General features: G+C 54.7%; 1 protein-coding gene across 2 annotated transcripts in view; it reads right to left on the bottom strand.

Moving 5' to 3' along the window:
* LOC142474157 (cysteine and histidine-rich domain-containing protein 1-like) overlaps positions 1-13725 on the bottom strand; it is a 35772-nt gene extending 22047 nt beyond the window's left edge. For both annotated transcript variants that reach the window (XM_075580847.1, XM_075580846.1), the window contains exons 1-2: positions 13575-13725; positions 11342-11391 (exon numbers count right to left, since the gene is read on the bottom strand). In XM_075580847.1, the coding sequence (XP_075436962.1) occupies positions 11342-11391; positions 13575-13686 (162 nt within the window). In that variant the 5' untranslated portion in view covers positions 13687-13725. The remainder of the gene's footprint in view (positions 1-11341; positions 11392-13574) is intronic.
* Between the last annotated feature and the right edge of the window lie 6 nt (positions 13726-13731).

The raw sequence follows: 13731 nt of genomic DNA, 5'->3' as shown, positions 1-13731 counted from the left end.
GGGGGGGGTAAAGGAGTGGAGGGAGGGGGGTAAAAGGGTGGATGGAGGGGTTGTGAAAGAGTGGAGGTGGAAAGAAAGAATAGAAGGGAAAAGAGGGAAGGGGGAGAACAAGTAGAGGGGGAGAAAAACTGGAGGGGTGAGAGAGTGGAGGGGGGAGAAAGGGAAGGGGAGAAAGGGAAGGGGGGAGAGAGTGAAGGGGGAAAAGAGGGAAGGGGAAGAAAGAGTGGGGGGGAAGAGAGTGGAGGGGGAGAAAGAGGGAAGGGGGTGGGACAGCATGGAGAAAGGGGGTAGGAAGAGTGCACATAAAGGTTTGGGGGAGAGGGAGATAAATGGTTGGGGGACAGTGGGTGGAAAAAGGGTATGGGAAGAGTGGAGATAAAGGGGTGGGGGACAGTGGGATGGGAAGAGTGGGGGATGCACAAGCGTGGAAAAAGGGCTGAGGGAGAGTAGGAGATAACGTGTTGGGGGAGAGTGGGAGATAAGGGGTTGGGGGAGAGTGGGAGATAAATGGCTGGGGGAGAGTGGGAGATAAATGGCTGGGGGAAAGGGGGAGACTAAAGGGTTGGGGGAGAGTGGGAGATAAAGGGTTGGGGGAGAGGGGGAGATAAAGGGTTGAGGGGGAGATAAAGGTTTGGGGGGGAGGGGAGATAAGGGGTTGGGGCGAGTGGGAGATAAATGGCTGGGGGAAAGGGGGAGATAAAGGGTTGGGGGAGAGTGGGAGATAAAGGGTTGGGGGAGAGGGGGAGATAACGGGTTGAGGGGGAGGGGGAGATAAAGGTTTGGGGGGAAGGGGGAGATAAAGGGTTGGGGGAGAGGGAGATAAAGGGTTGAGGGAGAGGGGGAGATAAAGGGTTGGGGGAGAGTGGTAGATAAAGGGTTGGGGGAGAGGGGGAGATAAAGGGTTGGGGGAGAGGGGGAGATAAAGGGTTGGGGGAGAGGGGGAGATAAAGGGTTGGGGGAGCAGTGGTAGATAAAGGGCTGGGGGAGAGAGGTAGATAAAGGGCTGGGGGAGAGTAGGAGATAACGTGTTTGGGGGGGAGGGGGAGATAAAGGGTTGAGGGAGAGGGGGAGATAACGGGTTGGGGAGAGGGGGAGATAAAGGGTTGGGGGAGAGTGGGAGATAAAGGGTTGGGGGAGAGGGGGAGATAAAGGGTTGGGGGAGAGGGGGAGATAAAGGGTTGAGGGAGAGGGGGAGATAAAGGGTTGGGGGAGAGAGGTAGATAAAGGGTTGAGGGAGAGGGGGAGATAAAGGGTTGGGGGAGAGAGGTAGATAAAGGGTTGAGGGAGAGGGGGAGATACAGGGTTGGGGGAGAGGGGGAGATAACGGGTTGGGGGAGAGGGGGAGATAAAGGGTTGAGGGAGAGGGGGAGATAAAGGGTTTGGGGGAGCGGGGGAGATAAAGGGTTGGGGGAGAGTGGGAGATAAAGGGTTGGGGGAGAGGGGGAGATAAAGGGTTGGGGGAGAGGGGGAGCTAAAGGGTTGAGGGAGAGGGGGAGATAAAGGGTTGGGGGAGAGAGGTAGATAAAGGGTTGAGGGAGAGGGGGAGATAAAGGGTTGGGGGAGAGGGGGAGATAAAGGGTTGAGGGAGAGGGGGAGATAAAGGGTTGGGGGAGAGTGGTAGATAAAGGGTTGGGGGAGAGTGGGAGATAAAGGGTTGGGGGAGAGTGGTAGATAAAGGGTTGGGGGAGAGTGGTAGATAAAGGGCTGGGGGAGAGAGGTAGATAAAGGGCTGGGGGAGAGTAGGAGATAACGTGTTTGGGGGGGAGGGGGAGCTAAAGGGTTGAGGGAGAGGGGGAGATAAAGGGTTGGGGGAGAGTGGTAGATCAAAGGGTTGGGGGAGAGTGGGAGATAAAGGGTTGGGGGAGAGTGGTATAAAAGGTTGGGGGAGAGGGGGAGATAAAGGGTTGGGGGAGATAAAGGGTTGAGGGAGAGGGGGAGATAAAGGGTTGGGGGAGAGTGGTAGATAAAGGGTTGGGGGAGAGTGGGAGATAAAGGGTTGGGGGAGAGGGGGAGATAAAGGGTTGAGGGAGAGGGGGAGATAAAGGGTTGGGGGAGAGGGGGAGATAAAGGGTTGGGGGAGAGGGGGAGATAAAGGGTTGGGGGAGAGTGGGAGATAAAGGGTTGGGGGAGAGGGGGAGATAAAGGGTTGGGGGAGAGGGGGAGATAAACGGGTTGAGGGAGAGGGGGAGCTAAAGGGTTGGGGGAGAGGGGGAGATAAAGGGTTGGGGGAGAGTGGTAGATAAAGGGTTGAGGGAGAGGGGGAGATAAAGGGTTGGGGGAGAGGGGGAGATAAAGGGTTGGGGGAGAGTGGTAGATAAAGGGTTGGGGGAGAGTGGGAGATAAAGGGTTGGGGGAGAGGGGGAGATAAAGGGTTGGGGGAGAGGGGGAGATAAAGGGTTGGGGGAGAGGGGGAGATAAAGGGTTGAGGGAGAGGGGGAGATAAAGGGTTGGGGGAGAGGGGGAGATAAAGGGTTGAGGGAGAGGGGGAGATAAAGGGTTGAGGGAGAGGGGGAGATAAAGGGCTGGGGGAGAGGGGGAGATAAAGGGTTGGGGGAGAGGGGGAGATAAAGGGTTGAGGGAGAGGGGGAGATAAAGGGTTGGGGGAGAGGGGGAGATAAAGGGTTGGGGGAGAGTGGGAGATAAAGGGTTGGGGGAGAGGGGGAGATAAAGGGTTGGGGGAGAGGGGGAGATAAAGGGTTGAGGGAGAGGGGGAGATAAAGGGTTGGGGGAGAGGGGGAGATAAAGGGTTGGGGGAGAGTGGTAGATAAAGGGTTGGGGGAGAGGGGGAGATAAAGGGTTGGGGGAGAGTGGTAGCTAAAGGGTTGGGGAGAGGGGGAGATAAAGGGTTGAGGGAGAGGGGGAGATAAAGGGTTGAGGGAGAGGGGGAGATAAAGGGCTGGGGGAGAGGGGGAGATAAAGGGTTGGGGGAGAGGGGGAGATAAAGGGTTGAGGGAGAGGAGGAGATAAAGGGTTGGGGGAGAGGGGGAGATAAAGGGTTGGGGGAGAGTGGGAGATAAAGGATTGGGGGAGAGGGGGAGATAAAGGGTTGGGGGAGAGGGGGAGATAAAGGGTTGGGGGAGAGGGGGAGATAAAGGGTTGGGGGAGAGGGGGAGATAAAGGGTTGGGGGAGAGGGGGAGCTAAAGGGTTGAGGGAGAGGGGGAGATAAAGGGTTGGGGGAGAGGGGGAGATAAAGGGTTGGGGGAGAGGGGGAGATAAAGGGTTGAGGGAGAGGGGGAGATAAAGGGTTGGGGGAGAGGGGGAGATAAAGGGTTGGGGGAGAGTGGTAGATAAAGGGTTGGGGGAGAGTGGGAGATAAAGGGTTGGGGGAGAGGGGGAGATAAAGGGTTGGGGGAGAGGGGGAGATAAAGGGTTGGGGGAGAGGGGGAGATAAAGGGTTGAGGGAGAGGGGGAGATAAAGGGTTGAGGGAGAGGGGGAGATAAAGGGTTGGGGGGAGAGGGGGAGATAAAGGGTTGGGGGAGAGTGGGAGATAAAGGGTTGGGGGAGAGGGGGAGATAAAGGGTTGGGGGAGAGGGGGAGATAAGGGTTGAGGGAGAGGGGGAGATAAAGGGTTGGGGGAGAGAGGGGAGATAAAGGGTTGGGGGAGAGTGGTAGATAAGGGTTGGGGGAGAGGGGGAGATAAAGGGTTGGGGGAGAGTGGTAGATAAAGGGTTGGGGGAGAGTGGGAGATAAAGGGTTGGGGGAGAGGGGGAGATAAAGGGTTGGGGGAGAGGGGGAGATAAAGGGTTGGGGGAGAGGGGGAGATAAAAGGTTGGGGGAGAGGGGGAGATAAAGAGTTGGGGGAGAGGGGGAGATAAAGGGTTGGGGGAGAGTGGGAGATAAAGGGTTGGGGGAGAGGGGGAGATAAAGGGTTGGGGGAGCAGGGGGAGATAAAGGGTTGAGGGAGAGGGGGAGATAAAGGGTTGGGGGAGAGGGGGAGATAAAGGGTTGGGGGAGAGTGGTAGATAAAGGGTTGGGGGAGAGGGGGAGATAAAGGGTTGGGGGAGAGTGGTAGATAAAGGGTTGGGGGAGAGTGGGAGATAAAGGGTTGGGGGAGAGGGGGAGATAAAGGGTTGGGGGAGAGGGGGAGATAAAGGGTTGGGGGAGAGTGGTAGATAAAGGGTTGGGGGAGAGGGGGAGAAAAGGGTTGGGGGAGAGGGGGAGATAAAGGGTTGGGGGAGAGGGGGAGATAAAGGGTTGGGGGAGAGGGGGAGATAAAGGGTTGGGGGAGAGTGGGAGATAAAGGGTTGGGGGAGAGGGGGAGATAAAGGTTGGGGGAGAGGGGGAGATAAAGGGTTGAGGGAGAGGGGGAGATAAAGGGTTGGGGGAGAGGGGGAGATAAAGGGTTGGGGGAGAGTGGTAGATAAAGGGTTGGGGAGAGGGGGAGATAAAGGGTTGGGGGAGAGTGGTAGATAAAGGGTTGGGGGAGAGTGGGAGATAAAGGGTTGGGGGAGAGGGGGAGATAAAGGGTTGGGGGAGAGGGGGAGATAAAGGGTTGGGGGAGAGGGGGAGATAAAGGGTTGGGGGAGAGGGGGAGATAAAGGGTTGGGGGAGAGTGGGAGATAAAGGGTTGGGGGAGAGGGGGAGATAAAGGGTTGGGGGAGAGGGGGAGATAAAGGGTTGAGGGAGAGGGGGAGATAAAGGGTTGGGGGAGAGGGGGAGATAAAGGGTTGAGGGAGAGGGGGAGATAAAGGGTTGGGGGAGAGTGGTAGATAAAGGGTTGGGGGAGAGTGGGAGATAAAGGGTTGGGGAGAGGGGGAGATAAAGGGTTGGGGGAGAGTGGGAGATAAAGGGTTGGGGGAGATAAAGGGTTGAGGGAGAGGGGGAGATAAGGGTTGGGGAGAGTGGTAGATAAAGGGTTGGGGGAGAGTGGGAGATAAAGGGTTGGGGGAGAGGGGGAGATAAAGGGTTGAGGGAGAGGGGGAGATAAAGGGTTGGGGGAGAGGGGGAGATAAAGGGTTGGGGGAGAGTGGGAGATAAAGGGTTGGGGGAGAGGGGGAGATAAAGGGTTGAGGGAGAGGGGGAGATAAAGGGTTGGGGGAGAGGGGGAGATAAAGGGTTGGGGGAGAGTGGGAGATAAAGGGTTGGGGGAGAGGGGGAGATAAAGGGTTGGGGGAGAGGGGGAGATAAAGGGTTGGGGGAGAGGGGGAGATAAAGGGTTGGGGGAGAGTGGTAGATAAAGGGTTGGGGGAGAGGGGGAGATAAAGGGTTGGGGGGAGAGGGGGAGATAAAGGGTTGGGGGAGAGGGGGAGATAAAGGTTGGGGGAGAGGGGGAGATAAAGGGTTGAGGGAGAGGGGGAGATAAAGGGTTGGGGGAGAGGGGGAGATAAAGGGTTGGAGGAGAGTGGTAGATAAAGGGTTGGGGGAGAGGGGGAGATAAAGGGTTGGGGGAGAGTGGTAGATAAAGGGTTGGGGGAGAGGGGGAGATAAAGGGTTGGGGGAGAGGGGGAGATAAAGGGTTGGGGGAGAGGGGGAGATAAGGGTTGAGGGAGAGGGGGAGATAAGGGTTGGGGGAGAGTGGTAGATAAAGGGTTGGGGGAGAGGGGGAGATAAAGGGTTGGGGGGAGAGTGGGTAGATAAAGGGTTGGGGGAGAGGGGGAGATAAAGGGTTGAGGGAGAGGGGGAGATAAAGGGTTGGGGGAGAGGGGGAGATAAAGGGTTGAGGGAGAGGGGGAGATAAAGGGTTGGGGGAGAGAGGTAGATAAAGGGTTGAGGGAGAGGGGGAGATAAAGGGTTGGGGGAGAGGGGAGATAAAGGGTTGGGGAGAGGGGGAGATAAAGGGTTGGGGGAGAGGGGGAGATAAAGGGTTGAGGGAGAGGGGGAGATAAAGGGTTGAGGGGAGAGGGGGAGATAAAGGGTTGGGGGAGAGTGGGAGATAAAGGGTTGGGGGAGAGGGGGAGATAAAGGGTTGGGGGAGAGGGGAGATAAAGGGTTGAGGGAGAGGGGGAGATAAAGGGTTGGGGGAGAGAGGTAGATAAAGGGTTGAGGGAGAGGGGGAGATAAAGGGTTGGGGGAGAGGGGGAGATAAAGGGTTGAGGGAGAGGGGGAGATAAAGGGTTGGGGGAGAGGGGGGAGATAAAGGGTTGGGGGAGAGGGGGAGATAACGGGTTGAGGGAGAGGGGGAGATAAAGGTTTGGGGGAGAGGGGGAGATAAAGGGTTGAGGGAGAGGGGGAGATAAAGGGTTGAGGGGGAGGGGGAGATAAAGGTTTGGGGGAAGGGGGAGATAAAGGGTTGAGGGAGAGTAGGAGATAAAGTGTTGGGGGAGAGGGGGAGATAAAGGGTTGGGGGAGAGGGGGAGATAAGGGTTGGAGGAGAGGGGGAGATAAAGGGTTGGGGGAGAGGGGGAGATAAAGGGTTGAGGGAGAGGGGGAGATAAAGGGTTGGGGGAGAGTGGGAGATAAAGGGTTGGGGGAGAGGGGGAGATAAAGGGTTGGGGGAGAGGGGGAGATAAAGGGTTGGGGGAGAGGGGGAGATAAAGGGTTGGGGGAGAGTGGGAGATAAAGGGTTGGGGGAGAGGGGGAGATAAAGGGTTGGGGGAGAGTGGGAGATAAAGGGTTGGGGGAGAGGGGGAGATAAAGGGTTGGGGGAGAGGGGGAGATAAAGGGTTGAGGGAGAGGGGGAGATAAAGGGTTGGGGGAGAGGGGAGATAAAGGGTTGGGGGAGAGGGGGAGATAAAGGGTTGGGGGAGAGTGGGAGATAAAGGGTTGGGGGAGAGTGGGAGATAAAGGGTTGGGGGAGAGTGGGAGATAAAGGGTTGGGGGAGGTGGGAGATAAAGGGTTGGGGGAGAGGGGGAGATAAAGGGTTGGGGGAGAGTGGGAGATAAGGGTTGGGGGAGAGTGGGAGATAAAGGGTTGGGGGAGAGTGGGAGATAACGGGTTGGGGGAGAGTGGGAGATAAAGGGTTGGGGGAGAGTGGGAGATAAAGGGTTGGGGGAGAGTGGGAGATAAAGGGTTGGGGGAGAGTGGGAGATAAAGGGTTGGGGGAGAGGGGGAGATAACGGGTTGGGGGAGAGTGGGAGATAAAGGGTTGGGGGAGAGGGGGAGATAAAGGGTTGAGGGAGAGGGGGAGATAAGGGTTGGGGGAGAGGGGGAGATAAAGGGTTGGGGGAGAGATAAAGGGTTGGGGGCGAGGGGGAGATAAAGGGTTGGGGGAGAGGGGGAGATAAAGGGTTGGGGGAGAGTGGTAGCTAAAGGGTTGGGGGAGAGGGGGAGATAAGGGTTGGGGGAGAGTGGTAGATAAAGGGTTGGGGGAGAGGGGGAGATAAAGGGTTGGGGGAGAGTGGGAGATAAGGGTTGGGGGAGAGGGGGAGATAAAGGGTTGAGGGAGAGGGGGAGATAAAGGGTTGGGGGAGAGGGGGAGATAAAGGGTTGAGGGAGAGGGGGAGATAAGGGTTGGGGGGAGGTGGTAGATAAAGGGTTGGGGGAGAGTGGGAGATAAAGGGTTGGGGGAGAGTGGTAGATAAAGGGTTGGGGGAGAGTGGTAGCTAAAGGGCTGGGGGAGAGAGGTAGATAAAGGGCTGGGGGAGAGTAGGAGATACGTGTTTGGGGGGGAGGGGGAGATAAAGGGTTGAGGGAGAGGGGGAGATAAAGGGTTGGGGGAGAGTGGTAGATAAAGGGTTGGGGGAGAGTGGGAGATAAAGGGTTGGGGGAGAGTGGTAGATAAAGGGTTGGGGGAGAGGGGGAGATAAAGGGTTGGGGGAGAGTGGTAGATAAAGGGTTGGGGGAGAGTGGTAGATAAAGGGTTGGGGGAGAGTGGGAGATAAAGGGTTGGGGGAGAGGGGGAGATAAAGGGTTGGGGGAGAGGGGGAGATAAGGGTTGGGGGAGAGGGGGAGATAAAGGGTTGAGGGAGCGGGGGAGATAAAGGGTTGAGGGAGAGGGGGAGATAAAGGGCTGGGGGAGAGGGGGAGATAACGGGTTGGGGGAGAGGGGGAGATAAAGGGTTGAGGGAAAGGAGGAGATAAAGGGTTGAGGGAGAGGAGGAGATAAAGGGTTGGGGGAGAGGGGGAGATAAAGGGTTGGGGGAGAGTGGGAGATAAAGGGTTGGGGGAGAGGGGGAGATAAAGGGTTGGGGGAGAGGGGGAGATAAAGGGTTGGGGGAGAGGGGGAGATAAAGGGTTGAGGGAGAGGGGAGATAAAGGGTTGGGGGAGAGGGGGAGATAAAGGGTTGGGGGAGAGTGGTAGATAAAGGGTTGGGGAGAGAGTGGGAGATAAAGGGTTGGGGGAGAGGGGGAGATAAAGGGTTGGGGGAGAGGGGGAGATAAAGGGTTGAGGGAGAGGGGAGATAAAGGGTTGGGGGAGAGGGGGAGATAAAGGGTTGAGGGAGAGGGGGAGATAAGGGTTGAGGGAGAGGGGGAGATAAAGGGCTGGGGGAGAGGGGGAGTAAGGGTTGGGGAGAGTGGTAGATAAGGGTTGGGGGAGAGTGGGAGATAAAGGGTTGGGGGAGGGGGGAGCTAAAGGGTTGGGGGAGAGGGGGAGATAAAGGGTTGGGGGAGAGGGGGAGATAAAGGGTTGAGGGAGAGGGGGAGATAAAGGGTTGGGGGAGAGGGGGAGATAAAGGGTTGGGGGAGAGTGGGAGATAAAGGGTTGGGGGAGAGGGGGAGATAAAGGGTTGGGGGAGAGGGGGAGATAAAGGGTTGAGGGAGAGGGGGAGATAAAGGGTTGGGGGAGAGGGGGCGATAAAGGGTTGGGGGAGAGTGGTAGATAAAGGGTTGGGGGAGAGGGGGAGATAAAGGGTTGGGGGAGAGTGGTAGATAAAGGGTTGGGGGAGAGTGGGAGATAAAGGGTTGGGGGAGAGGGGGAGATAAAGGGTTGGGGGAGAGGGGAGATAAAGGGTTGGGGGAGAGGGGGAGATAAAGGGTTGGGGGAGAGGGGGAGATAAAGGGTTGGGGGAGAGGGGGAGATAAAGGGTTGGGGGAGAGGGGGAGATAAAGGGTTGGGGGAGAGTGGGAGATAAGGGTTGGGGGAGAGGGGGAGATAAAAGGTTGGGGGAGAGGGGGAGATAAAGGGTTGAGGGAGAGGGGGAGATAAAGGGTTGGGGGAGAGGGGGAGATAAAGGGTTGGGGGAGAGTGGTAGATAAAGGGTTGGGGGAGAGGGGGAGATAAAGGGTTGGGGGAGAGTGGTAGATAAAGGGTTGGGGGAGAGTGGTAGATAAGGGTTGGGGAGAGGGGAGATAAGGGTTGGGGGAGAGGGGGAGATAAAGGGTTGGGGGAGAGGGGGAGATAAAGGGTTGGGGGAGAGGGGGAGATAAAGGGTTGGGGGAGAGGGGGAGATAAAGGGTTGGGGGAGAGTGGGAGATAACGGGTTGGGGGAGAGGGGGAGATAAAGGGTTGGGGGAGAGGGGGAGATAAGGGTTGAGGGAGAGGGGAGATACAGGGTTGGGGAGAGGGGGAGATAGGAGGGGGGAGATAAAGGGTTGAGGGAGAGGGGGAGATAAAGGGTTGGGGGAGAGTGGTAGATAAAGGGTTGGGGGAGAGTGGGAGATAAAGGGTTGGGGAGAGGGGGAGATAAAGGGTTGGGGGAGAGTGGGAGATAAAGGGTTGGGGGAGATAAAGGGTTGAGGGAGAGGGGGAGATAAAGGGTTGGGGGAGAGTGGTAGATAAAGGGTTGGGGGAGAGTGGGAGATAAAGGGTTGGGGGAGAGGGGGAGATAAAGGGTTGAGGGAGAGGGGGAGATAAAGGGTTGGGGGCGAGGGGGAGATAAAGGGTTGGGGGAGGAGTGGGAGATAAAGGGTTGGGGAGAGGGGGAGATAAAGGGTTGAGGGAGAGGGGGAGATAAAGGGTTGGGGGAGAGGGGGAGATAAAGGGTTGGGGGGAGAGTGGGAGATAAAGGGTTGGGGGAGAGGGGGAGATAAAGGGTTGGGGGAGCGGGGGAGATAAAGGGTTGAGGGAGAGGGGGAGATAAAGGGTTGGGGGAGAGTGGTAGATAAAGGGTTGGGGGAGAGGGGGAGATAAAGGGTTGGGGGAGAGGGGAGATAAAGGGTTGGGGGAGAGGGGGAGATAAAGGGTTGGGGAGAGGGGGAGATAAAGGGTTGAGGGAGAGGGGGAGATAAAGGGTTGGGGGAGAGGGGGAGATAAAGGGTTGGGGAGAGTGGTAGATAAAGGGTTGGGGGAGAGGGGGAGATAAAGGGTTGGGGGAGAGTGGTAGATAAAGGGTTGGGGGAGAGGGGGAGATAAAGGGTTGGGGAGAGGGGGAGATAAAGGGTTGGGGGAGAGGGGGAGATAAAGGGTTGAGGGAGAGGGGGAGATAAAGGGTTGGGGGAGAGTGGTAGCTAAAGGGTTGGGGAGAGGGGGAGATAAAGGGTTGGGGGAGAGTGGTAGATAAGGGTTGGGGAGAGGGGGAGATAAGGGTTGAGGGAGAGGGGGAGATAAAGGGTTGGGGGAGAGTGGGAGATAAAGGGTTGGGGGAGAGGGGGAGATAAAGGGTTGAGGGAGAGGGGGAGATAAAGGGTTGAGGGGAGAGGGGAGATAAAGGGTTGGGGGAGAGTGGGAGATAAAGGGTTGGGGGAGAGGGGGAGATAAAGGGTTGGGGGAGAGGGGAGATAAAGGGTTGAGGGAGAGCGGGAGCTAAAGGGTTGGGGGAGAGGGGGAGATAAAGGGTTGGGGGAGAGTGGTAGATAAAGGGTTGGGGGAGAGGGGGAGATAAAGGGTTGGGGGAGGGGGGAGATAAAGGGTTGGGGGAGAGAGGTAGATAAAGGGTTGAGGGAGAGGGGGAGATAAAGGGTTGGGGGAGAGGGGGAGATAAAAGGGCTGAGGGAGAGGGGGAGATAAAGGGTTGGGGGAGAGTGGGAGATAAAGGGTTGGGGGAGAGGGGGAGATAAAGGGTTGGGGGAGAGTGGGAGATAAAGGGTTGGGGGGGAGGGGGAGATAAAGGGTTGAGGGAGAGGGGGAGATAACGGGTTGGGGGAGAGGGGGAGATAAAGGGTTGAGGGAGAGTGGGAGATAAAGGGTTGGGGGAGAGGGGGAGATAAAGGGTTGAGGGAGAGGGGGAGATAAAGGGTTGGGGGAGAGAGGTAGATAAAGGGCTGAGGGGGAGGGGGAGATAAAGGGTTGGGGGAGAGTGGGAGATAAAGGGTTGGGGGAGAGTGGGAGATAAAGGGTTGAGGGAGAGGGGGAGATAAAGGGTTGGGGGAGAGTGTAGATAAAGGGTTGGGGGAGAGGGGGAGATAACGGGTTGGGGGAGAGGGGGAGATAAAGGGTTGAGGGAGAGGGGGAGATAAAGGGTTGGGGGAGAGTGGTAGATAAAGGGTTGGGGGAGAGGGGGAGATAAAGGGTTGGGGAGAGGGGGAGATAAAGGGTTGGGGGAGAGGGGGAGATAAAGGGTTGGGGGAAGGAGGGACTGACCTTTAGGGCATCATGAAATATGGGGAATCCGGGGTGAAAGAGACAAGAATCTAAAGAAGAATAGTAGGTCCTGAACATAGTACCCAGACATTCCCCTGATTGTTAGTCATCCCTGCATCCCAACATTAACCACCACGTATGCCAGTCTTGCACCCAGAATTTCACACATATGGCGTTCTGACACAACCATGTGACACGTCTGCACTGCCTCCCACTATATACACACCCAATAAATATTATAATATATACACACACACTATATATATTCCCTCCCCCATTCACACACACAAACACACACACACACACATATATATATATATATATATATATATACACAGTTGTGTGAAAAAGAAAGTACACCCTCTTTGAATTCTATAGTTTTACATATCAGGGCATAATAACAATCATCTGTTCCTTAGCAGGTCTTAAAATGAGGTAAATACAACCTCAGATGAACAACAACACATGGCATATTACACTATTATATTGACTGGGCCATTGCAACACCTTGATTCTTTTCTTTTTCAGCCATTCTGTTGTAGATTTGCTGGTGTGCTTGAGATCATTGTCCTGTTGTATGACTCAATTTAGGCCAAGCTTTAGCTGTCGGACAGATGGCCTCAAATTTGACTCTAGAATACTTTGTTATACAGAGGAGTTCATGGTCGACTCAATGACTGCAAGGTTCCCAGGTCCTGTGGCTGCAAAATAAAGCCCAAATGATCAACCCTCCACCACCGTGCTTGTCAGTTGGTATGAGGTGTTTGTGCTGATATCACCAAACGTGGCGCTGTGCATTATGGCCAAACATCTCCACTTTTGTCTCATCTGTCCAAAGGACATTGTTCCAGAAGTCTTGTGGTTTGTTCAGATGCAACTTTGCAAACCTAAGCCGTGCTGCCATGTTCTTTTTAGAGAGAAGAGGCTTTCTCCTGGCAACCCTTCCAAACAAACCATACTTGTTCAGTCTTTTTCTAATTGTACTGTCAACTGAGACCTATAGAGTCTGAGATATAACTCTTGGGTTTTTTGCAATTTCTCTGAGCATTGCACGGTCTGGCCTTGGGGTGAATTTGCTGGGACGTCCACAACTGGGAAGATTGGCAACTGTCTTGAATGTTTTCCACTTTTGAATAATCTTTCTCACTGTAGAATGATGGACTTTAAATTGTTTGGAATGGCCTTATAACCCTTCCCAGATTGATGGGCAGCAACAATTGCTTCTCTAAGATCATTGCTAATGTCTTTCCTCCTTGGCATTGTGTTAACACACACCCGAATTCTCCAGACCAGCAAACTGCTGCAACTTTGGCTTTTATAGAGGTGGTCACACTTGCTGATGATCAATTAATCAAGGGCATTTGATTAGCAGCACTTGTCTGCTACTTAGCATCTTAATTCCTATGGAAGCAGGAAGGGTGTACTTAGTTTTTCACACATAGCTTCTCTATTTTGGCTTCATTTTTGTTAAATAAATCATGACCCGGTGTAATATGTCATGTGTTGTTGTTCATCTGAGGTTGTATTTACCTAATTTTAAGACCTGCTAAGGAACAGATAATTGTTATTATGTCCTGATATGTAAAACCATCTAATTCAAAGAGGGTGTACTTTCTTTTTCACACAACTGTATATACTGTATATACTTTCAAAATAACTATTCATCCCAAGGGCAGTACATAATACATGGTTATCCCTTAAGGTTGAAGGAATGGAGATTTCACCAGCAACAAAGGAAAGGGTTCTTTACAGTAAGGGCAGTTAAAATGTGGAATTCATTACCCATGGAGACTGTGATGGCAGATACAATAGATTTGTTCAAAAAAAGTTTGGACATCTTTTTAGATGGGAAAGGTATACAGGGATATACCAAATAAGTAAACATGGGAAGGATATTGATCCAGGGATTAATCCGATTGCCAATTCTTGGAGTCAGGAAATAATTATTTTCCCCTTATGAGATCATTGGATGATATGACACTGGGGTTTGTGTTTGCTTCCTCTGGATCAATAAGTATAGATATAGGATAAAGTATCTGTTGTCTAAATTTAGCATAGGTTGAATTTGATGGACGCATGTCTTTTTTCAACCTCATCCACCACACACACACACACACACACACACACACACACACACACACACACACACACACACACACACACACACACACACACACACACACACACACACACACACACACACACACACACACACACACACACACAAACTGACCTGCAGAGTTGTTTGTGGGGTTAAATCTCTGCCCACAGCCCTTGTTATAACACAGCGCAGACACATCGAGGGGACACAATGTGTCACTGATCCCAACATCCGGGCAACTCATGGGGCCAGCAAGAGACAGGCAGCTGGGGGAAAGAGAGAGCTCTGT

This window comes from Ascaphus truei (genome assembly GCF_040206685.1).
Source record: "Ascaphus truei isolate aAscTru1 chromosome 16 unlocalized genomic scaffold, aAscTru1.hap1 SUPER_16_unloc_1, whole genome shotgun sequence".
Lineage (NCBI taxonomy): Eukaryota > Metazoa > Chordata > Amphibia > Anura > Ascaphidae > Ascaphus > Ascaphus truei.
This window is presented reverse-complemented; position numbering and strand designations above follow the sequence as displayed.